This window comes from Physeter macrocephalus, unplaced genomic scaffold (assembly GCF_002837175.3).
Source record: "Physeter macrocephalus isolate SW-GA unplaced genomic scaffold, ASM283717v5 random_115, whole genome shotgun sequence".
Lineage (NCBI taxonomy): Eukaryota > Metazoa > Chordata > Mammalia > Artiodactyla > Physeteridae > Physeter > Physeter macrocephalus.
In genome coordinates this window covers 34,423-61,380 of record NW_021145401.1, presented here as the reverse complement: position 1 = coordinate 61,380, position 26,958 = coordinate 34,423, and the positions used below count along the sequence as shown (strand labels likewise).

At 53.7% G+C, this 26,958-nt stretch overlaps 1 protein-coding gene across 2 annotated transcripts in view; it reads left to right on the top strand.

Annotated features, from left to right (window-relative positions):
• LOC114484876 (arf-GAP with GTPase, ANK repeat and PH domain-containing protein 2-like) overlaps window positions 1-26,958 on the top strand; it is a 66,913-nt gene that overhangs the window by 8,821 nt on the left and 31,134 nt on the right. For both annotated transcript variants that reach the window (XM_055082417.1, XM_028484062.1), the window contains exon 2: window positions 23,854-23,912. In XM_055082417.1, coding sequence (XP_054938392.1) covers window positions 23,854-23,912 — 59 coding nt within the window. The remainder of the gene's footprint in view (window positions 1-23,853; window positions 23,913-26,958) is intronic.

Below are 26,958 nucleotides of genomic sequence, written 5' to 3'. Positions count from 1 at the left end.
GAGCAGAGTGGTCCTTTTTTTTTTTTCCCCTCTGGATTCCTGTAACCAGAAGAGTTAACTCCATTAGTAGCATGTGGATTCATTTCATTCCTGATCCGAGCCAAATATGTGTTTATTTCCGAGAGCTATTCCGAGTGCTGCGTCCTCAACCTGCCTTTCGGGATCCCTGCCTGTGCTTTCCTCCTGGAGAGTGTGTTGCCTGAAAACCAGAGTTGTCTGCATCCCTGGAAGAAGCCGTCTTCCTATTTTATTGAACAGTGATGGATCCTCCTCTTGGCGGTGACTTACAGCCTCAGAGTAATAAGCACTGATACGACGTATTGTTTGTTCAGCCGGGTGGAGTGTAATCAGGATCATTTGTAGCATTCCATCTTATCTTCAAAGACTCGGGTTTTCTAACACCGTGATACAGATGGCGTCCGTGGACCTGTGTTGCTGTCAAGCTGACATTTCCACTCTTTTGTACATCAAGTACTACTGCTTTGGATGAAAGCACTGTGGCTCGACAGTGTAAGATCATGTCATAAAACCTGTTCCTCATTCGTGCCAGCAGGGAACCCTGGTGAGAGGCACTTGGGGTTCACATGGGAGAGGTCAGAGTGCGGGGAGCTGGGCCCATGACGGGGCTTCCTCTTGGGACCCTACCCCCACCCCCCGCCCCAAGACTGAAGACTGCTAATTCAGTGTATGCTCATGGAAGATTGAGAAAATCTGCTTTGTTGATGGAAAGAGGCTCGGATGTGAAGAAACTGGGCAGCTTTGGGCAGGCTGTGAGGCTCTGATCTAGCAGTGGGGAGGCGTGTTGGGCCTGAACCCAGTGAAGGTGGGATGGAGTGAGGGGGTCTGCATGTGTACGGGTGTCTCGAGGGTCAAGGGCATGGTAGACCTTTCTGGAAGCTGCGACCTGGGATGCACCCTCCGGGATGTCCATGTGGCCCTTGATGTGTGACGCCCCCAGGCCTGTCCTCTGGCTCTCTGCGTGCCTGTGAAAGGGGAGCCAGGTGGCCTCCTGAGGTGGGAAGCCTGGCCTTTCCCGGGGCCTTGTCTCTGCCTCGGAGCAGGTGACATCCGCTTGGCCCGGTTCCGACGCGTGCAGCGCATCTTCAAGTAGCAGCATCCCAGTCCGGGTCCCCGTGGCCGGAGCTTCTCCCTGTCTGGAATGTTTGCTCTGACAGTTCTTCTGCAGACTGTCCTGTTCAGGCCGCATCAGGAAAAGCTCGTGGCCTGGTGGGAAGGGCGACTGGGCCCCCGGAGGCTCTGCTCGGACTTACCCCCCAGCACCTGCTGGACCACCCCGGGCGGGCTTTCCCACCTGTGCGCCTGGGCTGACGCCGGGCCGCGGGCACCAGATGAGATGACCCGTGCCCGGGGGCTGCTGTCCCGTCCCGTTTTACCTGGTCAAGGCGCTCACCGCTTTGAGAATTTTCGCCCTTTTTCACCCACCACGACTCTCCTGTGTTCCTCCCCGGGAGTAGAATGCATGCACGGCAGCGGAAGGGAGTTATTTCAAGCCTGGTGCTTTCGTCCTCGGCTCAGTTCCGCCCCACTTGAGTTAACTGCCTTGTGCCTCCACTTTTCCCAAGACAGCCAGACACACGCAGAGCCACTTGGGAGGGAGCTTGTCTTTGTACAGAGCTTTTAGCTTTGCCCCCGCCCATCCTTACACTGAGATCTCAGGTTTATGAGACAGGAGTAAACGTTGAATTCTCTATAGCACCTAGAAATGTAATACAGTTATCGTAATTTTTACATCTGCCGTTAACATCGACCAGCGCCTAAAGAATACCACGCCCTACAGCTCTGGTGGGTTATTGACTTTAAGGAGTAGACCGTTAACAGAGGAATCGGTTCAGAATTAGAGGATTGGGGAAATGTATTGTTTTCCACCGACGTATACATCACGTCGCGTCTGGCAGAGGGTCTGAGAGTGTGCATGTTTTATACCGTGATGCTACTCGGCTATTTGCTTGTGTTTTCTTACCGGGATAGTAATAGGTGTGTTGTGAAGCCCTTTCAAGCTGGTCACGGGGCACGTGCGGCTTGTTGGCTGAGAACGAGGCCTCTGGAGCCAGACGCCTGGTTTTGCCCTTTTCTGGCTGTGTGTCCTTGAGCGTGTTCTCTAAGCGCTCTGTACCTCAGTTTCCTCGTCTGGAAAATAGGGATTGATAACAGCACTGGACCTGGGCTGGTGGCGAGGGGCGAGGGTGAGTGTGTGCCTCCGTGTGGGCTCAGAGCAGCAGGGGCACCGCGTGTGTCCCCCACCCCTTGGCAGCTGCTGCCTGCTTGGTGGTGCCCCGCCCCGCCAATGACAGGAACTGTTCCGGAAGGAGGCGCGGCCACCCTGGCCGGCGGGGAGAGCTGGGTGCTGTGTATGCGAGAAATCTTACTCTCCTTTAAAATGAAAAATAAGTTCTTCTGTTTAAGGTGGCATGGGTAAAAAATAATGACCCCTTGGAAAGAGGATACGATTTGGGGTTCCGTTGATTTTTTTGTTTGTTTGTTTCGTTTTGTTTTGTTTGAAACGTACTTGCCTCTTTCATCTCTCCGACATACATATTTTTAAAATGTTGGTTAAAATTTCATATTTACTTTTTTTAGTGTTCATACATTATACAAATATACAACGTTTTATAAATTACAAAATAATAAATTTAGTATTTAGTATTTAAATTAAAAATTTTGAAATTAACAAGTAACTTATTAGGTAGGCCAAGAAGCTGGGATTCAGAGATGCCCATGCTGAGGCCTGCACTCCACTTATACCCCTTTGCGGAGGATGCGGGCATACGTACAACACCTACAGGAGGTTTAGACACAGCCCCTGACCGACAGATTCAAATGCCACTTCCAAATTCCGGCTCAGAGGAAAGCTTTCCAAATAACCTCCTCCCCCAGTTCCCCGTCCAGTCCATCCTGATGAATCCCACGACATTATTATTTATGGGGTCGTCCCGAAGACCTGCAGGTTAAAGGTCAGGTAGATGGGGGCTGTAACAGCCTCTGTCCAGGGAAGCAGGGAAGGGATGAACCCCAGCTCTGAAAGGGCACACTGTTCTCCGCAGAAGAATCCAGGTATTTGCTAGCAAACAAGCGTGCATTTCTAAGGCAGTTAGTTTTCCACGCGGCAGGAGATTTTTGTGGCATTTTTCCTTTTCTTTAAAGTCTTTAGAGAGATATCCATCCCTGGGAAGGAGATTAAGGCCTCAGGCTCCATCGGGCCAGGTCGCCCTTTTAGTCTGGGCTTCCTGGGTGGCAGGTGTTAACCAGCACCTTTTACGCCCAGGAATTTCCTCCCCGGTGGCCTCTGAAGCCTGACTTTTATTTGTAGCAGGCGTGCCTTTGGGGTGATGATATGATTTGTGCGTCTAATGTCAAGCACATCCTAGAAAGGTCCTTCACCTTTTCAGCTGACACTCCATTTCAGGCGAGTTTCCAAAGTTAGATGTACTTGGTCCACGTCCGTTACAGTTTGATAAAACTTGCAGATAAAATCCCTTTATACGTGGCAACCAGCCTTTGAAACTCAAATTGTTTGTTTAGATGACCTGTCAGCTCTTCAGTTCTTCTGTTTCCAAAATAAACAGGAATGCTCCCTTCCTTCACAGGGCATGGCCAGAGATTCATCCGGGATATTAACAGGTTTGAGGGAGGGCAGGAGGGTTTCAGCATTCAGCATTTCTTGAGGGGAAGCTCACATGCCCAGGAGTTTAGGCTCTCTGTGGTAGAAGGATGTCCCCTGGATTTCTCCTCTGACCTCTGACCTGGGACAGTCAGGTGTGGGCTGTGTCCCGTCCTCCGGGTCTGTGGCCGGTCGCGGTGTCTGTAGGAGGTTTCAGGTGTCGGGTCGCAGAGTGCCTGTTGCTGTGTGAGGTCCTGGGTGTGGGGGGGGGGGGGGGAACGCTTTGCCTGTCCCAGAGGCGTCCCTTCATTCTCCAGCTCTAGGGGTCGGCGAGGGCCCAACAGCTCAGTTGCCTTTCACATCGCCGGCCCCTCTGCTTCAAACACACGTCTGGACTTTTCTTCCGCTCCCTGGGCCCTCGCCGTGCCCTGCAGGGGCAGGCTGCTCTCAGAAGGATCAGCCCGCACCACCTCACTCCCCGGGCCCTGCGAGGGTCTGTTGTGTCGTTTCTGGTTTCGGGTGAATTGGAATTTCTCCTTACGTTGAGGTTTCTGTCCTGCCTGTGTGTGACGGCCCGTGCCCGTTTTATGGCCAGGACAGGGGTCGCTGCGGCTGAAATAGAAACCGTGATTTATTTCAAGGGGCGGGGCCGTCCAGTGGTGCCTGGCATCTGGCAGTGGAGGGGCCGAGCTTTGGGGTCCCGGGAGCAGCGAGGGGGACAGCGGGTCCATCCTGGATCCCCTCCCTGCCCCGCAGTCTGGAGCTCCTGCCACCAGACTGTGCTCTTTGAGGAACAGACCGATTATGCTTATTTTTAGACTGTTTTGTTGTCGTGTCACAATAAGGCAATTAAGAGTGACAGCCACACCTACGTAATGTTTTCCAGGCTGGGCCCCGTTGGGAGCGCTCGGCTCGTGTCCATTCATGATTCCAGAGACCGCACATCAGCAGGGCCGATGTACTATCTGTGGAGAGAGCTCTGCGGAGCCGCCCACAGAGACGGATGGGGAGGTTGAGGAGGGGCCCGAGACCCCCCCGCCAGTCGGGGGCTCCCGGGCTCCAGCTGCTAGTTGGTCCACTTACGACCTGCTCTCACCGCTAACGTCCCTGCCGCCCGGAGATGGCCTGGGGGCTGTGGGAGCTGGAGCGGGAGTGGAGGGAAAAGCGAGGCTGCCCTGTCCTCGCTGTCACCGCGCGCCCCGTGGGTGGTAGGGCCGGAGCTGGTCGCGTTCTTAGGCTCTTAGAGACGCTGACACGGTACCAGGCGACTTCGTTAACGGGCGGGGTTTAGTGACTCCAGTGGGTCTCCGTGCAGCCCCGGAGCTTACATTTGGGGACCACGCAGAGCATGTGTGCAGGTCTGTCAGCCATGGGGCAGGGATGGCGTGGGGCTGCGGTCTTGGCCTCTGCAGGTTCCCGTGGTCTCAGGGCTGTCGTTCTCCTGGCCTCCCCGCTTTCATTGTCATTTATTTCCAAGATGTGATTCCTGATGGGCCTCCATCTGGCAGGCCTGGAACGGGGATCTTCCCTTCCTTGCCTCCTGCATCTCAACCCAAGTCATGAAAGATCAGGAACGTTTGCCTGGATTCCCCTGCGGTTTCTGCCTTTCAGAGCCGGGATGGTGGTAGATTCGCGTGCAAGCGTGTGTGTGTGTGTGTGTGTGTGTACACGTACGTGTGTGTTCACACCTGTGAAGTCTTGGCTGGCTGGGCTGAGGCTGATTGTGTCCAAGCAGGTGGGCAGTGAGCTCGTGGCTTGCACCCCAGGCTGGGAGTGCGCTCAGGCTGGAGAGTTTGCTTTCCAGGCTGTGTTAAGCCCTTGGGGATGTTTAGTGGTGCTGACAATGTTTTAAACAGTATTTCCTCTATTTGCTGTTTTCCCTGGACCGATTTTATCTGATGGTAGAGGTATCTAACGGCTGCACACATATGTCTGATGAAGTGAGACAGCAGTTAACGCACAGGTGACCGTGAGCCGCCGGTTTTCACGCAGTAGTGTCCCTTTTTTCCAGCCACCGATGGGTCCAAAGGTGCGCCTCTTATCTCTTCCTTGGACGAGGAGGGGGACTTACTTCCTGCCCCTTGCTTGGGGCCAGTGCAGTGGCTTCCCGTTTACTGCTCAGAGGACTTCAGTACACATTCCTGAAACAAAGGACCCTGGAAAGTTAGAGCTGCAGGGACTCTGGCCCGGGCCCCACCCCCCACCCCCCCTAAAGGTGAAAGCCCCGGCTGTTGAAAGGACAGGCCCAGGTGGGCTCCTGAGGCTTCAGGCACCCCAGCCTCCCTCCCCCTCTGCCTGGAGGCCTGGCGCTAGAGGTCACATCTAGCTGCAGAGAGGCAGAGCTCCAACTGGAGCATTTGATGTTTGGCATTTGAAACTTCTCGGCACAGGTTTTAGTTTAGAAGAAAAGTGATAACCAGGAAGGGACGCGGCTTGTTCTTACTTTCTTGTTTTTTATTTTTTTGGCCGTGCCACGCAGCTGTGGGATCTCAGTTCCCTGACCAGGGATTGAACCCACGGCCCCTGCGGTGGCAGCGCGGAGTCCTAACCACTGGGCCGCCGGGGAAGTCCGTCCTCAGGCGCAGTTTATTCTTAGTCCCTTGACTAGGAGGACGGGCAGGGTGACCACCTCGGCCTTTGCAGGCAGATTCTGAGACTGACACGGCCCTGCCGCCCCCGGGGCCATGCTTGGTGGCAGCCAGACGCTGGGGCTCCTCTGGCAGAGACACGGCCTCCCTATGAGGTGGACCCAAGTCAGCTTGGGTGGGTGCGTTGGTCTTGGATTTTGCTTGTTCTTGCTGTATCTCTGGATGAAGTCATTGTGTTTTTCTCTCGGCTCATGATTTTTTTCCCCCTCCAGTCCAGTTTGAGGATTGGTTTTGAGAAGTCCAAATCAATGGTTTTATTTTCAGAGCTCTAAATCCAGCCGTGTAAACACTTGGAGTCTGGGCCTCGGGTTTAGCATGGATTTGTGGCTATTTAAACTATGCCAGGAGCCTTCCTGGCAGCTGCCCACTGCCGGGTTTTCTCTGATTAAGCGGTGAGCTGGGGATCTCAGAGCTCTCCGGTGAGAGTGCCAGAGCACTGGGGTGGGAGCGGTTTACTGGAAGCTTCTACCCCTCCCTCCAGATTCTGTTCCCGAGGTCAGGCAGGGCCCAGGAAGTCTGCCCCCTTCTGAGGGGCCTGGGCTCTGGGTGCTAGGTGCTGGGTGTCTTCTCTTCTGTGGGCAAGGCCAGTGTCTCTGCGGGCGGCCACTGCTCATCAAGGGAGGGGAGAGGCTGGGCCTTTTGAAAGCCTGTGCTTTGCCAGTGACGCACTCTCAGAGGTGGGAGGCTGTACACGTTTCCACTGCAATAAGCAAAAGTAAATTTGACACGTCTTCAGAGTCTGCTCATGGCCTCAAGGTAATGATTTGAGATGTGCCAGCATCCAGGTGGGGCTCTAGCGAGTCTGCGACTGGCTCTGATTCACCTCCTTCTGTGCCTTCCCTCACCACAGAGCAGCGCTGGGTCGAAAGTGATCAGATAACCGCCGTTACTTGTGGATGTGACCACAGTAAGGTCACGTGTTGGCAAGTACTGCACAGCGGATGCCAGGAGAACCCTCAGTGAAATTTACCTCTTGCTGTGGGTTCACATCTGCAGGGGCCCCGGGGGCAGAAGGCCTGAGGCGGGGGGCTTCATGCTCTGGGGACCTGCCTCTGCCTTCCTCCTCATCTGGCCTCAGCGTGGCCTCCATCACGCGGGCCCCTCCACCACTGGGATGCAACACTGGCCAAGCTTGGGGAGAGTGGCTGATGACGTCCAGGGCGCCGGAAGGCAAAGGCAAGGATGCAAAAGTAAATTTCCCAGGAGCACACTGCGCGGCTCATCGTGAAACCTTTCAAGGAAACAAGCACCATCACGATAGCTAGTTGGTTAGCTAGTTGCAAGACAGATCACTCTGCAAAAATTGTACAGCTGTCTTGAGGGGATGTAACTCAGACGGAATAAGTTCAGACCCCAGACATGCACAGTGAGTTGGATCTTGAATACCTGTAGAAGATGTTTTATGTACCCAGAGCCAAACACAGCGGGGGCTTCCTGGCAGGCACCCACCTGGGATGGGCCCCTCGTGCGCAGTAGGTGTGGACGTCTCCGCGGAGGTGCCCCCTGCCCCAGCCCCGCCTGGGCCTCTGGCCCTTCTCCCACATCAGCACGTGGCCCCCACCTTCCCTCTGTCTCTCCAGCCGGGCACCTGGCCTCCCCCTCCCGCATCTGGTCCCTCAGCGGTCCTGGGAGTGCTACCTCTTCCTTCCCTTCCCCCTCCTCTCCCCGCTCCTCCTGCTTTCCTCCTCCCATGCCTCCACCACCTGGGCCCACAGAGAGCAGGAGGGGCCTCGCCGCCAGCCCCTTCCCGCGGGTCTCTCACACCAGCCGGAAAGTGTGACTCCTGTATCATCTTCTCGCCCTTAAGAGGCCAGGCACCTTCACTCCCGTGAGGAGAAGTCCCGCACTCCGCCCTCCACCCCAGGATCGAGCCTCACTCCACCCTGCTTCCGCCCCCCCGCCCCCCTTCCCCAGTTGCCGCCCTGCCCGCCTGCTCTTCCCCCTGGCTTCCCCCCATCCTCCAGGCCCCAGGCTTAAAGGCCAGCACACGCGAGCCCCCTTCCTGCCTGCCTGCCCCGGACCTCCTCCCCCCGTCCCTTTCCCGGGTCCCTGTACCTCCTGCTGGCATCGCGGGCTGCCCTTCCAGACCTGCCTGGGGGCTCATTGGTCTTCTGCCCTAGACAGGGGCTTCCTGAGGGCGGGGTCAGGGTGGAGTTGGTCGTGGGCGCTGCCCGGCTCCCGAGATGAGTGCGCGGTATGCCCCGGAGTGGGCGGCCGGGTCGGGACCGGTGGGGCGCCACGAGCAGAGCAGAGAGGCACCTGTGACCCAGCACGGTCGGCGGAGCGTCGGAAAATGCTCCCCGGGTCTGGCTCCGTGATCTGGGGGCCTCGCTGGTGGGCACTGCGTCACGCTCTGCAGCCGTTGCTCTTGCGTAAGGCCCTTGCTGGAGGCCAGCTCCTCAGGGAAGCAGCCTCTAGAAGGGGGGCAGCGTCAGCATCCCCTGAGGCCTGCGTGCTCTTGGCGCCCACCGTGGGGGAGGTCAGGCTGCCCGGATGCAGAGCAGTCCCCCCGCGGGGTTCGGGCCCCCTGAGGAGGTGGGCAGGGCGGGAACTTTGGAGCTGGGACAGTTCCCAGAGGTGTCCAAGTCCGGTGAGCGGGGCAGGCCTTTGTGCCTGGTACCCGTCCGTGGTCAGCCGTCCAGGGGCTGGACGCTGCTCTCTTCGGCCACTCTATCAGCATCAGGAGGCAGTCAGACACCAGCACTCCCCACGGCCAGACCCCGGGGCTGGAGGGAGGGCCGGGCCCGCCCTCCACGGTCACGTGAAGGTTTTGTCAGAAACGCTTGTTAAAAGGGCATCAGAGGGCTTCCCTGGTGGCGCAGTGGTTAAGAATCCGCCTGCCAATGCAGGGGACACGGGTTCGAGCCCTGGTCCCGGGAAGATCCACGTGCCGCGGAGCAACTAAGCCCGTGCGCCACAACTAGTGAGTCTGCGCTCTAGAGCCCTCGAGCCACAACTACTGAGCCCGTGCGCCACAACTGCTGAGCCTGCACCCTAGAGCCCGCGAGCCACAACCACTGAGCCCGCGAGCCACAACTACTGAAGCCCGCGCACCTAGAGCCCGTGCTCCGCGAGAGAAGCCACCGCAATGAGAAGCCCGCGCACCGCAACGAAGAGTAGCCCCCACTCGCTGCAACTAGAGAAAGCCCGCACACAGCAACAAAGACCCAATGCAGCCAAAAATTTTAAAAAAATAGACATCAGAAGCAGTTGTACTTGCTGTCTCATGGGAGGATGTAGAAATTAAATAGAAGAGTTAACTGAGAACTGATCTTACTTAGCTTTTCTTCACACGCAGAAAATTCTGTCTCTGCCAGAACTAATCTAGATTCCTATGAAGTAGTAGTAGATCCTGTGCTGGGGAAGTAATGGCTTTTCTATTTGGAAAACAAGACAGTTTGGATGCCTACTCATTTTGCAGAGCGTATCGTGAATGTTTCATAGAAAGAAACAGAAATCATGTCTGATTCTAGAAGGCGACCATCTGCTTAGCTTTAAGTTTAGTGACGTAAAGAATAAGGAATAGAAGTATCCGGAAGCTCCTTCCTGGGCATCTTCTGGCTTCACAGGGGCGCTGGTTCCTCTTCGCCTTGCTCAGCATCTTCTCCGGCCCTCTGGCGAGGTGTCCTGCTGTCACTGCACACCTGCCTTGTTTGTGTCCGCACGGGACTCCTTCCCTCCCGAGAGGCCGTGTGTAACTAGGAAGCAAACACAGCTCAGATGTAGAGGATGAACGGCCAGGATGCGTGGGGACTGAGATTCCTTCCTCCCCGTTTAACCTGCGTGGCGTTGACACAGGCCTCCCCGTGCAGGCTGAGTTTCCACCGTGGCTTTGCACGGTGTGATGGGCGGGGATGACGGGCGGCCCCCCAGCGTTGGGGAATGAATAGACATACATACACATAAAATTTCATGTCCATTCTTTGACTACTGAACGGACCTCGTAACGTCAGAATCACCTAAGGATCTCTGACAGTCACGGTCTGAGGACTGAGAAGTCTGGAAATAACGGGGACCATCTCCTTGTGTTTCCTCCTTAATTCGATGCTTAGCTAGTGAGGCTGACCTTTAAAGGCTTCCTCCTGTGCTATCTTGATGACCACGTGGGTGACTCACCTTTGCTCCTCTGGTTGTTAGAAGCTTACGAGGAAAGTATCTCTGTTACCTTTTCTCATTACAAAGATAATACCTGCCCATAGTAAAGAATTAAAACAGGACCGAAATCAGTAAAAGAGAAAAGAGCCCCCTGCCTCTTCCTCCTAGAGATAAGCGGACTAAGCTCACAGCAGCGGCTGTCCTTCCAGACAACCTTCCTGGCGGTTGTTTACGTGCCGTCGAGCTCACTCAAGCTCACTCATTAATTACCTGGTGCCCAGCTGCGGGCTGAGGGGACACGTCCTGTGACCCCGTCTCTGTGCTCAGCGTGTCGCACGTCATCTGCCCTGGGGCTTCTCCACGCAAAGGCAGATTTTGTATTTTGTGCGGTCTGCGCCCGAGCCTACGTACCGTTGCAGCCGTGCCTGCTCCGTGTGAATTGGAGCTGATCAGGGCACAGGGTGAGGTGCAGTGGGGCGCCTCGCTGGGCGAAGAGATGAGAGTGGGTGGCGAGGCCCGCAGGCGCGCGTGTGTGACAGGACCGCTGGGCACCCAGCCCGGGGAGCAGAGGAGAGGAGCAGGGTGGTGGCTGTCTTCCCAGGGAGCTTCTCAAGCAGGGGACCGAGGTGGGTCTTGCACAGACGCTGGGCAGCATTGTCAGGCCGGGTGCAGATGACAGGTGTGACCCTCACCAGCCCCTCTGTTGTGGACTTCAGGTTTTGATCCCTTTCTGTGTAACCGCTGGAAATTCTTCCGTGCTGAGAACAGGGGCGGGCCGGGATGGTGCATGCGCGTGGGGCGGGGTTGCCGGGATCAGCCTTACAGCGACGGGCGCTGCCCTGACCAGTGCAGAGAGAGTTGGCACACCTGCTCTGTTTTCCAGTTTTTCATCCACTGCTCCTGACCGGCACTGACCCCGAATGTCGGTGACGGGGGGGCGCGCAGAAGCCGTGCGGGTCCTGAAGTGCACGGTGGACCCACAGGTGTGGCGATGGAGGTGGGCCTCCATCGCTGCCCTCGGCAGTCTGCCTCCTCGTCTCTCAGACAGGAGGCCCCGGACCGGGCCCACAGGGAGGAGGCATCCATCCGTGTTTGTCAGCTGACTCAACGGACCTTCTGCCAAGACCGTGATTAGATTTGCTGGACGTTACAAGCTAATGGGCAGTATTTATTTTAATCTTGTAATGCAGCCACGGAATTGGTAGTGGCACCATGAAATCACCACCCATTTCCTGTGCGAGGGCTGCAGACCCATTTGCGGGAAAAATCATTCATGCTAACTCAAGATGAGCCCTGTTTCCAGCTTATAAAGAGAAATATTCCAGCTCTTTTTGTTTTGATTTGCTTTTATCGACATCAAGTCAAGGGTTGTATTAGCCGAAGGCCGTTATGAGGCCGTGTCGAGAGACCGTGTCGAGAAAGGCCATTACGAGACCGTGTCGAGAAACCAATTTTATTGCTCTGAAACCTCCCTTTTGGTCGGCGCAGGCCCATCAGATTGAGAGAGGCTGGGCCTGCCCTAAGCACCAGCCCGCTGTGGGTCTGCGTGGAAGAAGTTCCTGGAAGAGAAGATTCTAGGACGTGAGGGCCAAAGGGACCAGATGCAGCCCTCATGTCTTACAGGGGAAGGGATGGGGGCCCGAAGAGGCTGACTGACTTGCTTCCTGGAAGCAGGAGTTCCCACCTCCAGCTGGAGGAGTGCTGGTTACTGTCTCCCGTCTCACGTGGTTAGTCCTTGTGAAGCAGCTCGGAAGTGGCTGAGCGCATCCATGCCACACACGCCTGTGACGCCTGCAGTCCCACGTGGAATGCTGATTCTGTGCCGGCGACGGGCAGGCCGTGGTAACCGACGCAGAGCGGGCTCTGTGCCTTTTGCCCCTGCTGCTGGGCTTGTGTGGTCCTGGGCCCCGCTGGCCACGCGGCCTCCCCTCCTCCACCAGTGTTACAGTTTTTTTAGACAAGATTCAGGGGCAGTAGGGAAAGAGTTAATTCTGCCTGCTCGTCCTGTCGTCCTCTTCCGATTCACTGTCATCTGTTACCAAGCCGTCCCTTATTATAAACATTGATTGCACCAAGAAGTAGAAAATATTACTGACTGTTTGCAATTCTTTATGAAATTAAAATTGTCGGGCTCAATTATATCCAGCACAGGACTGACGGAAGTGCAGCTTACGAATTGTAAATATCTAAGCCATCTCTGGTGATTCCAGGATTGATTTTAACCAGGAAAGTTTTCTTGCTTCGGCTTTGTCTTAACTTTCACAAATACAGTGGTTGTTGCCCACCAGCAGCATCTAAGCTGCATAGCAGTGATTACCTTTTGGGGCATCCCCGGCGGCCCAGTGGGTAAGGCTGCGCGCTGCCAATGCAGGGGCCCCGGGTTCGATCCCTGGTCAGGGAGCTGGGTGCCGCATGCGGCAACTAAGACGCAGTGTGGCCAAAATAAATATTTTTGTAAAAATTACCTTTTAATTCATGTGTTGACTCAAACTGCAATAAGAAAAACATCTGTAAAAACCTATCTCAGAAAAATGGCTGTGAATTTAACCTGCTGATTTTATCTTTTCTGGCAACTTCTGACCCATACCTTTTCATAAAACGTCCTTATTTAAACATTTTTCATTTTCGAAGACTCGGCAGTTTCATTGTAGGTGTTTAAATGTTTTAAAGACCCCTTGAAGTCTGTTTACAATTTAAAATCTTTTGGAAATGTGGGATTCTGACTTTGGTCTGAGATGACAACATTTTGCCGCTGCTTAGATGTGCCAGGAGGCTGTGTGTCCTTGGCCACGAGGTGGCATTTTAGTGGTGGGGCTCCTTATGTTCTGAGGGTCCTTGTCTCAGGACCCTAGTGTCGCAGCCGGTGTTACTGCTTCACAATTATTAATCACACCAGCCATCACTTAAAACTTCTTGTTAATCTTCCCACTTACAGAAGCTCTTACCCAGGGCTCAGCTGTAAGTCCTCATAAAGTCCAGGCTGAACATCTCCTATGTGATATATATATTCTTTTTCATATTCTTTTCCATTATGGTTTGTCACAGCATATTGAGTAGAGTTCCCTGTGTTGTTTATCCATCCCACATATATGTATAGTAGTTTGCATCTGCTAATCCCAAACTCCCATTCCTTCCGCCTGCAACCATCCCCCCGCCCAGCAACCACAAGTCTGTTCTCTATGGCTGTGAGTCTGTTTCTGTTTCATAGATTTGTTCATTTGTGTCATATTTTAGATTCCACTTATAAATGATGTCATATGGTATTTGTCTTTCTCTTTCTGACTTATTGGTACTTCGCTTAGTATGATAATCTCTAGGCCCATCCACGTTGCTGCAAATGACATTATTTCATTCTTTTTGATGGCCGAGTAATATTCTGTGTGTGTGTGTGTGTGTGTGTGTGTGTGTGTGTGTGTGTACACATACATACACACCACATCTTCTTTATCCACTCATCTGTTGATGGACATTTAGATTGTTTTCTTGTCTTGGCTATTGTAACTATTAGTGCTGCTATGATCATGGGGTGCACGTATCTTTTCGAATCGTAGTTTTGTCTGGGTATATGCCCAGGAATGGGACTGCTGGATCATAACGGTAATGCTATTTTTAGTTTTTTTGAGGCACCTCCGTACTGTTCTCCATAGTGGCTGCACCAATTTACATTCCCCCAATAGTGGTTCTTTTAGGGACTTTGGTGTGGATAGAAGGCCCCTAACTTGAGCTTGGAGACCGGCCTGTTGTCTGTTTGCGTGGAGATGCTTACCTGATGTCTCTTGGGTTAACCAGAGCGAGGTCCCTAGGGTTCTCCTGCTTGGGGATCCAAAGCCTGCTCGAGAAAGACATCTGCAGCACAACCCGCTCTGGCCTTGGATTTCTGACAGTGGAACAGAAATCAGATGGAATCGGGTTGCACAGCTTTTTGGATTGTTGTGTTGCTTGTGAATAAAATACTCCGGAGCGGCATCAGCTAATGAAGTGCACGTCCTTCAGAAGGAAATACAAAACCCAGCTGTCGGGGCTGCACGGAAGGGTCCTTTATAGGGGGTTTTCCTGCTCCCCCCCTGGGCTGTACAGAGGCATCAGTTTTCATATTTGAAGGAGGAAAGGAACGTTGTCTTCCTCTCCATTCTCAAGTCCTCACACCCTCTACTCTCCTTATCCTCAGACGCGAATCTTTCAAGCCGTTTTTCACACACCCAGCACAGCAGTGGTGTTCTCAGAGAGCTCTGGAACAAGGTGCTTTGTGAAGCATGTAGGAACGCCGTTGGGGGAAATGCGGGGAAGGGAATCAGCCATCCTCTGAGAAGTTAGAAGCTCGCACCTCCCCTGGGCCTCATCTGGGCAGGCATTGTTTGCCTTGGGCGTTCCTTAGGCAGAAGAGAGAGGACCCCCCTTAGAGGCTGGTCTCCTGGCGAAGGATTCTGAGTCACATCAGGGCTCAGGAGAAGGAAGGTGCCTGGGATCGCAAGCCCTTGGTCGTGTCTGCGGTGGTGGGATTAGGGGCGTCTTGGTGGCCTGGCGTGCGTCACCCTGCCCTGGGAGGACGTTCGGAGCAGGGGTTGGATGCTGTCAGGGAACGTGTGGGTGGGAGACTGGTTTCTGGGTCTTTGAGGTCACTGGAAAGCAATCTGAACTTCCAGGGAAGCCTGGAACGAATCTTGTATCCCAAGGGTTTATGGTTTATTCCATTTCTTAGAGAGACTCAGGGATTTTCAAATAAGAAACTAAATCATCCCATGGAAAACTGTGCCAGTGAGCTTCTGTTAAACCCTCCATTTGAGAGTCTTGAGTGTATTAATGTGTTAACCAGTTTGCAGTGTGGCTCTTTCCTGCTGCATTGAAATGGATTTCTTATTTCATTATGGACGTGCGTTTCCTGTCTCAGCACGGAAACGAGGCCGAATGGGAGCCCTGGTCTCCTCCAGTGCTTCTGTTCTCAGTGGCTGTGCTTCCTTTTTCCCATTGTTGTTTCCCTTTATATTTTGGGTTTCTGAATGCTTTAAACTAAAAACAAACGCTGTTTCACTTTTCTGTGGCTAAAAAGAATATTAAAAACACCTTCTTGTGAAATTTAAGGTTTCAAACAAACATCTCAATCCCGGAGATAATACCTAGTTTTCAAAAAGTCACCTGCGATTTCAGGGTCCTTTTTTTAACCCTTAAATATAATTTCTGGAGGTTTGTTTGAAACCTGTATTCGTGGCCACTGGATCCAAACGGGATTGCGGGGGAAGGAGAGACCGTAACAGTCTAATCGTTGGCCACGTGCTGTGCTTCTGCATGAGAATTTGGAGGAAGAAATGAGCCCGCAGCTCTGCTGGGGAGTGAGCCCAGGAGCCAGAGGGGTGCTGGGTTAGTGTACTTGAAGACGAGCGTCCTTGTCTAGCGAGGAGCGCTCGGAGACGATCGCGAAAGACCCCGAGGAAGGACACAGCTGTGGAGACGGGGGGGCCTCAGCAGGAGCGACGCTGGCCCTTCGCCGGCCCTTCGCCAGGTTCTCCTGCTGCCAAGATGGGCGCCCAGGACGTGGGGCTTTATGGTCTCGGTTCAAGTCCGTTGAGAGATCTCTTGGTTTACCATAGCTCCCTTGTTGCGTTCCTTTGATTCTTTTGTTCTTTGCTGAGAGACAGTGAATTCAGGGTTCTTTTAGAGCCCTGCAGAGTTTCTGCTGTATGTGAGTCAGCGTATGCCACGTGGATACATTTTTTTCCTCTTGCATCCTCACGTGCTGTAGCGCGGACCGCATGAAATTGCTACTCAGCCACTTTTGACCGACAAAATGACAATTCCAGGAGGTTCAGTGTAATGTAAATTGGCCTGGGATCGAAACCAACCGGCAGTGCCTTGTAGCGGGTTTAACTCGCTTTAGAGTTAATGGCTTGCTTTGAATGCCGATAGCTATTAACTTGTGGCTTGATGGCTTGATATGAGGCCTTTTCGGCCCTGTGCTATTTCAGGCTCACCTGTGGTCCCAACACAGGCGGTGCACTCAGGTGGCCTGTGTCCACCCCAGAGGCTGCAGGACCCAGGCAGTGGGGTACCAGCAGCCTTGCTCCTGGATCACACCCCCGAAGGCCGTAGGAGGGCTTCCGCTGTGGGGATTGGGCCCTTTGCTAGCAGAGGGGTTCCATCATCTCTTCGAGCGGAGGGGAAGGACTTCCACTCTACCGGTGAGGAGACGCGGTGTCAGAGAGACTCGGAAAGTCACCCGAGAAGGTGGAGGCCACCGTCAGCCCGTGGCTTCTGGCTGCCCGCGCCGAGTTCCCTGCGTTCCTCTGGGTCTCCCTCCACCCTGGGGTCCCGGACATTGGGACAGCGGGGGCCAGGGGGGAGAAGCAGGGCTCCCACAGTCCACGGTGCGAATCCCTGACATTGGAGTTTTACACTGGCCACATCTGCTTAGCAAAGTTTGGCAAGCGGAGGGAGTAAAGCAATCCGGAGAGAGAGCTGGTTAGCAATGCAGACTCTGAAGTTCGGATAGGGTGGGTCCCGGCTGATGTTCACCTGTTGCCAGGTGTGCCAGGTGTGCCAGGTGAGTCTGGGGCAAGGTGGGGCGAGGAGCGCGAGGGGGGAACACAGCAGGTGAAGAGGGGGGGAACTGCTGGCGTGGCCTTTCACGAGGGACCGCCCCTCTCCAGCAGCACCGCAGCAGTGAGAGCCTGTCCCCACGCCGCTGTGGCCTCAGGTGAGCGCTGCTCGGGACGGGCGTCCGCATCAGCAGTTCAGTCGTAGCTGTGGCTGAGACGCTCTCCTCCGTTTTCTGTCTGCGCTTCATTCACCCGGGCCCGTGCAGGGTTGATCCTCTTTGCATAGACAGTGCTGAAGCCACGCGTGCTGAGGGCGGTTTTCCTTCTAAGGTGTGTGTGTGTGTGTTTGTTTGTTTGTAATTACTGAAATTCGGTTTGTCTCCAAACCAAATCAGTTGTGATGGAAAAATGGCATCGTTTGCCTGTACTGCAAAAGAGATTTGATTTGATTTTGTAAAGAAGACTTACTGTGCTTTTTATTCATTCTGATTTCTGTGCTCCTGAAAAAAGTCTTTCACTCTCTTGTTCCGGGCAGGAAGACAAGGAGAAAATAAAACACATCCCTTTTTATTACGGTTTTAGTCCCCCTACCAGATAGGCTGCTAAGATTGTCCTTCAGAATCAGTCATTTCTCATCGAGGTGTACTGTTACGCCAGTAGATTGCTGTGTTTATTCTCACATGTTGCTCATTTTTGACATGAAGTGCGCAAGAAGGAAGTCCGACCACAGCTTTGATGCTTTTCTGAATGTCAAGGTGTACCTGCTTGGTCCAGGCTCAGCGGAAATGGACGTAATGAAGGGGTAATCTCCCTGGTAGATCTTAACCTAGGGTTCCTGGTTATTGCTGGAACCCAAAGGTTAATGTAGTCTGTAGCCATCTTCATGCACTGCAATTAAATAAACTCCGAGGTATTGGAGGAAAATGCTGAAGGACAAGAAGTACTTTTTTTTTTTTTTTTTTTTTGGCTACTTTGCAAAATCCTATCAGTTTTAAGGCTTGAATTTTTGGCTTTTGATACATCAAGTCAAGAGAGTGGAAGAGTTGGTGCTGTAATAATACAAAATAATACAGTAGCACCAAGGGGAAAACGGGAGGCTTTCTACCCAGTGTAAAATCACTATGATTTTGTCTGTTCGCTGGACCCTTTCTTCACCTGTGTTCCTAGCATTTAGGAATTAGGTGATTTGTCCGTGATCCCCCATGGGCAGCAAGTTGCTAATTAAGCAGCTGGGAATCAGGGCCCTGCCCTCCCCCCACCCCCACCCCATTTGTTCTCTCTTTGGTCTGAGGGGGCTGTTAAAAAAGCGAGCGATTACGGCTTTCAAGGGCTTTCAAGTCAGAGCGCCTATTGTGTGTGTAGTAAAATGAGGGCCTTACATTTCCTGGTTAAATGTGCGGTTCTGCATATGAATAATTTTGAAAACAGACCAGAGCTGAGTCCCTCGGTGTTTTTAGCAAGCGGAGATTGAAGGGAGTTTGTAGTCAGGATGAATTTTAAGAAAGTCCAGGCAAGGGAAAGGACCCGGTTCTCCTGGGAGTGAAAATAAAAATAAACAACCGAGTAGCTTTGTTATTAGATTTGTTTTTTGTTTCTGCAGCTCCTGCCCTGGATGGTCTTAGGCCTGTTCTATCTGTCGGTGTCAGGAGCTGTTTGCATTCTTTGGGGTCCAGGGTCTTGTTCCTGTCACTGAGAGCAGCCAGGGTGGGGCTGAAGATGGTCCTGGAAAGGGAGGTTCTGGAACGAAGGCCTCGCTGCATCTTTGCTTTTCTCCAGTGGCTCAGAAAAGCAGCTTTTCTGCTGGGGAGAGAGGCTGTTCTCTGAAATAAGCCCGCACGTCCTTTGTAACTGTGTCTCCTTCAAAAGAACTGGGAAGGGACTTTGGGATTCTGGAGGCAAGCACTTTGATGCTTTCCCGAGCCCCGTCAAGGGTTGATCTGTGTGCGTCCTCTGGAAGAGGGTTCAGGCTGTTTCAGGGACAGCGGGGTGCACGCCAGTGTGTTGGGGTTGTATGGGGTGCGGTGAGGGGACCCTAGGCCGGCCAGGATCTGGGGCCGCTGCAGGGTCCAGGCTCCTTGCTCTGCCGGGTGGCTTTTATTTCCAGCTCCAGGTTGTCTGAGCCCCTCCGTGGAAGGCTGTCTGCTTGCCCTCACCCTGCAGGTCAGCTGGCCCAGCTGGGCCAACCCTGCTCCTCAGTAGGATGAAACCAGGTGGATGCGGCTGCAGGGGTGCCCGTGGGCATGGGAAACAGCAGCCAGTGGGGACAAGGAAGGAGGTCTACCTGGAGGAGGGGGAACTGGCCCAAAGAAGGGTTTCTCCTGGTGTTTGTATAATCGCTGCTTTCCTCCTGCATCACGCTTTCAGATTTCCTAAGAAAGCCCCGAGTCACACCCGAGTCACACCCTCCGCTTGGAGTAAGAGGGGGGTCTCCGGGATGCTGAGGAGAGCGGACCACACCCCGTGGTCCAGGTGCACGGTGTGTGGTTCCTTTTGTCAAGACGGCCGCTGGGTGGAGGCTGGTTGGAATCGGCAGAGCCCACCGCTCTCGGGGCTCCCCCGGGCCGGGCAGCACCAGGAGCTGGCTCCCCAGCAGTGCTGTGTGTGTAAACGCGTTTGTCACTCAGTGACGTGCGTGCCCAGCAGTGTTAGGACCAAGGCAGGAATAAATGCAGCGTGGTGTTGTAAATGCATTCTGTCTCAGCCGTCTTCCGCAACCTGCACTTTACTCGTCACTGCAGGGTGGGGTCCGGGCTCGGCACTTCATTTCATTGTGCGTCTGTGTGTACATGCGTGTCTATCATATATATATATATATGCGTGTATTTGTATATATATACATATATATTTGTTTACATTTTGTGAGACCTTATTTTTGGCCACGGCTCACGGGCCCAGCCGCTCCGCGGCATGTGGGATCTTCCCGGACCGGGGCACGAACCCGCGTCCCCTGCATCGGAAGGCGGGCTCTCAACCACTGCGCCACCAGGGAAGCCCCGAGAATAGTTTAGGTCTATAACAAAATTGAGAGGGAGGTACAGAGATTCCCCTTGTGCCCCCCCCCCGCCCCCCACGTGCACAGCCTGCCCCGTCATCACTCACCAGAATCGTAAAAACAAAGAAACTGCTGAGGACACCATAAATGGATGACCCAGCTGGTTTGAAGTTCATTTTTCTTGGGGCTCAGCACTAATTGTCCAAACCCCAAGCACCTTTGCCTTTGAAAGTGTAGGTCTGGCAGCTTCCTCTTTGCTCAGCATCATAAGAGTGCCTCGTGGGCTTCCCTGGTGGCACAGTGGTTAAGAATCCGCCTGCCAACGCAGGGGACACGGGTTCGATCCCTGCCCTGGGAAGATCCCACATGCTGCGGAGCAACTGAGCACGTGTGCCGCAACTACTGAGCCTCTAGAGCCCGCGAGCCACAACTACTGAGCCCGCGTGCTGCAGCTACCGAGGCCTGTGCGCCTAGAGCCTGTGCTCCACAGCAAGAGAAGCCGCTGCAACGAGAAGCCTGTGTGCCACAACTAGAGAAAGACTGCACAGCAACAAAGACCCAACGCAGCCAAAAATAAAAATAAATAAAAGAAATAGATTTATAAAAAAGAAAAAAAAAGTGTGCATTGTGTGGATACGGTGCCTTCTCACGTTCTGAGCTTCCCTGGACTTTATCTTAATATAGGGCTAAGCTAGGAAGGAATTCTACTGGCATCCACATTTAACTATTTAGAATTCCCTTTCTTAAGTCCTAAAATAATATGCCATGCGTGTGACCTGTGGGCACACCAGTGAGACAGCGGGGGGTTGGTGTCTTTTCCTTTAATTTCACGTTTTGGTCGTCAACTCGGAATAACTAGGCTGAGAATTTCTGCTTAAAATTCATAACAGTTCCCCCCCGCCCCCCCGAGTGCTGAGCAGTTTTGGTTTCCTGCTGCTTCGTGATAACCTCCCCTTGTGTCCTTAGGCCCCGTCCCTGAGTCTGCTCTCTGGGGGCTGTGGGAGGTCACTTTCTCTCTCCAGCTGCCTTCAGATTTCTGTCCTGAAGAAGCTAATAGTTTGGGTTTTTCACTCCTGATAAAAGTTCCCTGTTACTTCAGGTTCCCTAATCTTGGTGTTCTTTGAGAGTTTCTTTTCGCTATTATGATGTAAATTGAAAAGATAAAATGTAATCTGAAGTGGAGCCCTGTTAATGATGAGAGATTAACCGGCTGCTTTTCCTAAAGTCTACTGGGTCATTACAGAGGACGCCCAGCATGCTGGCCCCCAGTGACGACAGATGAAGGGGCTTCAGTGTCCCCGATAGGCTAAAAGCAGTCAGTCAGCGGTCACCGGGTGTGTTTCATTCTAAATTCAAGTCCAGTAGCATTTCAAAAGCGCATGGCAATGTGTTTTCTTAAGATCGTTCTACTCCACGTGAGGGAATTGAGCGGAGCGCAGAATGGCCTCTTCTGAAGTGAAGACACATCTTCCGTGACTTGTGGTTCTAGCTGCTCTGAGAGCTCATGTGCACGCGCACACGCGTTCCCATACACGCGCACACGCACAGGCTGCTGGGTGTGTGCCCCCGACGCGTGTGTGTTTACCCTTTAAGGACTGCTGCACCGTGGGACTTAAGTAGGGCAGCCGGCTGCTCTGGTCCCCACCCTGCTCCCCCGTGATGAACTCTTCCCGAGGGGCTGCACCGTCATCCCTGTAACCCCCACGTAGGGAGTCCAGCCCGCAGAAAGGTCCCGGTCCATGGAGGAGAAGCGTGAGGGAGTATCTGGTGTGCACGTCTGCTGCTGCACCTTCTGTTATTTTTCATTTAGCCTCTTGGGAGGCAGCATTCAGTCCTGACTGGGCAGTGATGGAGGCGATGAACATTTTTAAAGTAAACCCGTGTCCCCCGCGTCGGCAGGCGGGCTCTCGACCACTGCGCCACCAGGGAAGCCCTTAAAGTAAATCTTTTAAAATTGAAGATGTGTTTTTCTGGTCAGTTAAGTCAAGCATTAATTTTATTAATCTGGTCAGGTAAATCAGGCATTGATTTTGTTAAGCTAGTTGCTACAAACAAATATATTCCATTCGAGGGAAGATATGTTTGCAAGTAAAAAGGCACCACACACATTGTTGCAGTGTTTATATAATTACGCATCTTTCTTTAATGGAGCTCTGCTTAATTTATAATGAATATGTAATACTTGTGATAACGTAATCTTTGGTGGTATGTGCTTAAATATCAGCTATGCATTAGTGAATGGAGCTCTTTTTTTTTTTTTTTTTTTCTCGGTACGCAGGCCTCTCACCGTTGTGGCCTCTCCCGTTGCGGAGCACAGGCTCCGGACGCGCAGGCTCAGCGGCCACGGCTCACGGGCCCAGCCGCTCCGCGGCATGTGGGATCCTCCCGGACCGGGGCACGAACCCGTGTTCCCTGCATCGGCAGGCGGACTCTCAACCACTGCGCCACCAGGGAAGCCCGGAGCTCATTTTAATTCCCACTTTACTCTCTTTGTTTTCCTATTAAGGTTATTAAAAACTATATTATTGATTTTTTTTTTCACGCCATATGGTAGAAAATGTGGAAGGTACCAAAAGGTGACAATGAAAAGAAAATCTCTTCATTACCTTGTCCCCAGGCCACCTGGTTCCCTAACCCTAGATCAGCATCTGTGAAGTTTTTTATCCTAACAGAAGTGTTCTCAGCATGGACAAGCTTGTGTGTTATTTTACACACACACACACACACACACACACACACACACACACACACACACACACACACACCCACCCAACCCTATAGCTTTGGGATGGCAGCACTTTGGTATAACAGAAGTGTTCTCAGCATGGACAAGCTTGTGTGTTATTTTACACACACACACACACACACACACACACACACACACACACACACACACACACACACCCAACCCTATAGCTTTGGGATGGCTGCACTTTGGTACATTGGGGCTTTAAACATTTTGTTGGTGACTTAGCCTTCATTACATGGATGTGTCCAAATGTTCGTAACCAGCCTTGGGTTGTTACAAGCACAGCAACAGCACTCTTTTTTTTTTAATAACTTTATTGATTGATTGATTGATTGGCTGTGTTGGGTCTTCGTTGCTGTGCACGGGCTTTCTCTAGTTGCGGCGAGCGGGGGCTACTCTTGGTTGCGGTGCACAGGCATCTCATTGTGGTGGCTTCTCTTGTTGCGGAGCACGGGTTCTACGTGCATGGGCTTCAGTAGTTGTAGCTCGCGGGCTCTAGACGTTCAGGCTCAGTAGTTGTGACTCGTGGGCTCTAGAGCGCAGGCTTGTGGCACACAGGCTTAGTTGCTCCGCGGCGTGTGGGATCTTCCCCGTGTCCCCCGCGTTGGCAGGCGGATTCTTAACCACTGCGCCACCAGGGAAGCCCTCCCTCTTGACTTTCTGACACATCCCAAGGTGTTCTGACTGGATCTTCAGTGTCTAATATGTTTCTGAGGATCAAAACTCCAGCTCGAAAGTCTTCTTCTAAACCATAAAGTGTTGTATTGTAAACACTTGGATTTTCAACCATCACCTACCATAACTTTATTGGGGGGATTTCAGGCAAGTGAGTATTTTAGTGAAAAACCAAAGGGCCCAAAGTTCACTGGCTACAGGGTCATTTCCAGGAAAGCCAGGAGCTTCCTGCTCCTCACACTTGCGGACATTCGGGATGGAAGGGTCTTAACGCCCCTGGGCAGGGTGGGGCCTACAGGGCTGGGGCAGGACTTTGGAGTCGTTGGAGTGTGTGTTAACGTTTTAGGAGGCAGGACACCGATTGGAATCGGAACAGCCGTGTGAGCCAGGCACGTCTCAGCTCCTCTGGGTGGAAGTGACGCTAGGGGTGGGCTGGACCGTCTTCGGTGTCCTTCCCGTCTGAAGACTGGCACCTTGGGGGCATCTTGACCGTGCACCTGGGTAAGTCGCAGCATCTCACTTCCTTTTACCCTCCTGTTTTACAGATGCCTTTGTGAACAGCCAGGAATGGACATTAAGTCGATCCGTCCCGGAGCTCAAAGTGGTGAGTGTTTGCTCCGGCCTGGGCGTGGTCATTCTTCACCTGCAGGAGGGGGGCTTGGAGGGGGGCTCAGGAAGAGGCGAGGTGTGACCTGTGAGCGCCCCAAGCCCGCGTCCTGGTGGGCGTGAGGGGTCTCATTCCCTGGGGCCCAGGGGTGGGCCGTGTTCTGCTGTGTCCTGGGGCGGGCCGGGTGAGGCTGAGGTTAGGGCTGGAGTCCTGAGGGCGCCCGCGACGGTCATGACAGACGGCCAGGCAGGTGGCTTTGTGTGCAGGGCTGGGTCCACCCGCCACTGTCTCTCGTATCTGAGTGTGTGAGAGACTGTCTCACACGCACACACACGGACACACACGCCCACAGCTTATTAGTCCTTTGCAGGATGTCATGGAAAGTCTCTGTAGCGAGTCATCAAGATGTAATTATAATTCATCACTGAGAAGATGTGACTGTGTACTGTGTTACAAAGGAGTAGCGTACAGTTTAAAGTTTAGTTTTTATTATGAACTTTAAGTGCTCTTTCAGTGACACTATTTAAATTGACTTAAATAAAAAATGACTTAGATCTGTTACAGCCACACCTCTGAGCCTCTCCCCACTTCACCCACCCCCTGCACTTGGGGATGGAAGAAAGGACAGCTAGAACTGTTAAATAATCACATTGTTATGAAATACGCGGCGTCTGGAGGACGTGTGTGTGGGTGTGTGTGTGTGTGTGTATCTTAAACTTCTCACGTGAGAGACTCTGACGGTGGTGACAGCAGGTCAGCTCATCCCGTCCAGGCCCTGGGCCTTGCTCTTCTCGGCCCACCTGGCCCCTTAGATACGCGGCGTCTGGAGGACGTGTGTGTGGGTGTGTGTGGGTGTGTGTGTGTGTGTGTACCTTAAACTTCTCACGTGAGAGACTCTGACCGTGGTGACAGCAGGTCAGCTCATCCCGTCCAGGCCCTGGGCCTGCTCTTCTCGGCCCACCTGGCCCCTTAGCCTCGGCATGTTGTCCCCCCATGTGCCCCTTCTCTGAGGCCCCAGGGTTTGTTAGCAGTTCCAGCCTGTCTGTCCAGTGACCCTAGAGGCCCTCGGATGCCCTTCCCGGGGCCCCAGCCACCTGCGGTGCTTTGCGGGTGGACCCGGGCGGGGGGACAGGCCCCTTCTGGCCTCTCCCTCCGAGACAAGGAGATGGAGTAAGGACAAGAGTGTCTGTGACTTCCAGTGTCACCGGGAAGAACAGGTTTTGAAACTTAAGGCCTGAAGGGAGGGCTCGTGGGCAGGCCCTCTGACATCCCCCCCGGGCCGAGGGCATCTGATGTGTGTCCCCGCTGCCATGGCCAGGTGTCCAGGCCAGGCCCCCTGCCCTCCCGTCCCCCCTCCTTCCTCCTGCCAGGTCTGACCTTTCTCGGTGCTCCTTCCTTGGCGGGAGGCAGAGGGGTCCACGGTTCCGGGGCCGTTCCAAAAGCGCGGGTTCCACAAGCCCAGCCCTGGGACAGTGCCGCTCTGTCGCCTGTGCTCTGTGACGCCGTCCCCAGAACAGAGCAAATCCCGCGGGACACGGTCAGGAAGCGATGTCAGCGATCGCGGCCGCGCGGCCAGGGATGCTGCTTGGAGGTTTCCAGGGAGGTTTCCCAGTTTCAGAGGCGGCCTCTTGAGCCAGCCAAAGGTTGGGGTCCTGCCGTCGGAGTAAAGCAAGGGGAACAGTGTTCTGTGCGGGGCGTGGGGTACCTCCTGGATGGAGTCGCCCCCTTTAGTCCTGAGCCGGTCGTGCTGTTGTCCCCACTCCGCAGGCGTCGGGGGCTGAGCCTCAGGTGTGAAGAACGTGCCCAAGGAGCCCCGGTTAGTGAGAGCAGGAGCCGGCATCTGAACCTGGAGTTTGTGCTTCCGCACTGGCTCTGCCGGCAGAACTTTCTGCAACGTGGAAATGTTCTCTGTCTTCAAGGTGGCACCCGTGGGCCCCGTGCGGCTGCAGAGCATCTGAAGTGTGGCCAGTGCAGGGGAGGAGCTGAAGTTTAAAGTTTAAGGGTGTCAAGGCCTGTGGTTTAGACCCAGTTTGGGGAGTTAAAGGTGGTGAGGGTTCTACCAGAGCCCGCGTGGCGGCCCGTGACTGAGGACGCCTCCTACCAAAACCTCTTCTCTGCTGGTATTTCAAAAGCATGGAGTTTTCTGGAATCAATGCTTGGAGGTGTAGGGGTGCTAGTGTTAACCAGGGGTGCGGATTTACGACCCTAAAACAGAACTCTCATAAAGTTGGCTTGAATTCACAGAAGGGGTGGACTCCATCTCACGGATAAGTAAATGGGGAGGATTCTGCGGTTCTTCTGGGGGAGGCGCCCTGCCCCCGACCCGTGTGGGGACGGCCCCGACCCCAGCAGGACGGCCAGCTCTGCTCTGGGCCGGGCGTCCTCCTGCTGGGGGGTGCAGCGGGCAGCTTGGCCTCCTCAGCAGATCCCTTCTGTGCTAAAGCGTTCCCAGCGTCTACAGAAATGCTCCTTTGTTTGGGGCAGCCTCTGTGTATCCACAGGGCTGCGATTGTGTCCTGCCTGTGGGCACAGCACCCGGGACAGGTGGTCCCTTAGGTCAGCACCCTCGGAACCCCTGACTCGCAGCAGTTCAGTGACATAATGGCAAGCCTCAGATGGACTCTTTATGTAATGTTGGGCCATAAACCATCTGGAATCTGTCAGAGAAAAAATGTCAGTGTTTGCTTTCTTTTTTTTTTTTTTTTTGGCCCACCACACGGCTTGTGGGATCTGAGTTCCCTGACCGGGGATTGAACCCGGCCCCTCGGCAGTGAGAGCGCGGAGTCCTAACCACTGGACCGCCAGGGAACTCCCCCATGTTTGCATCCTTCTCAAGAGTGGCAGTGCCATGCTATGTGCTTCCTGAGGTTGTATGATGGGGGCCAGTCGCTTTGGGTCCACACTCGGGCCCCTGCAGACGTGTGCCAGGCAGCACGCGCTGACCACTTCCCTCTGGGCGGAAAGGAAACCACTCCATAGATCTCTGGCCCGTAGAGGTGGGCGTCTGTCAGCAACCTGTCATATCCTATTTGCGCGTTTTCAT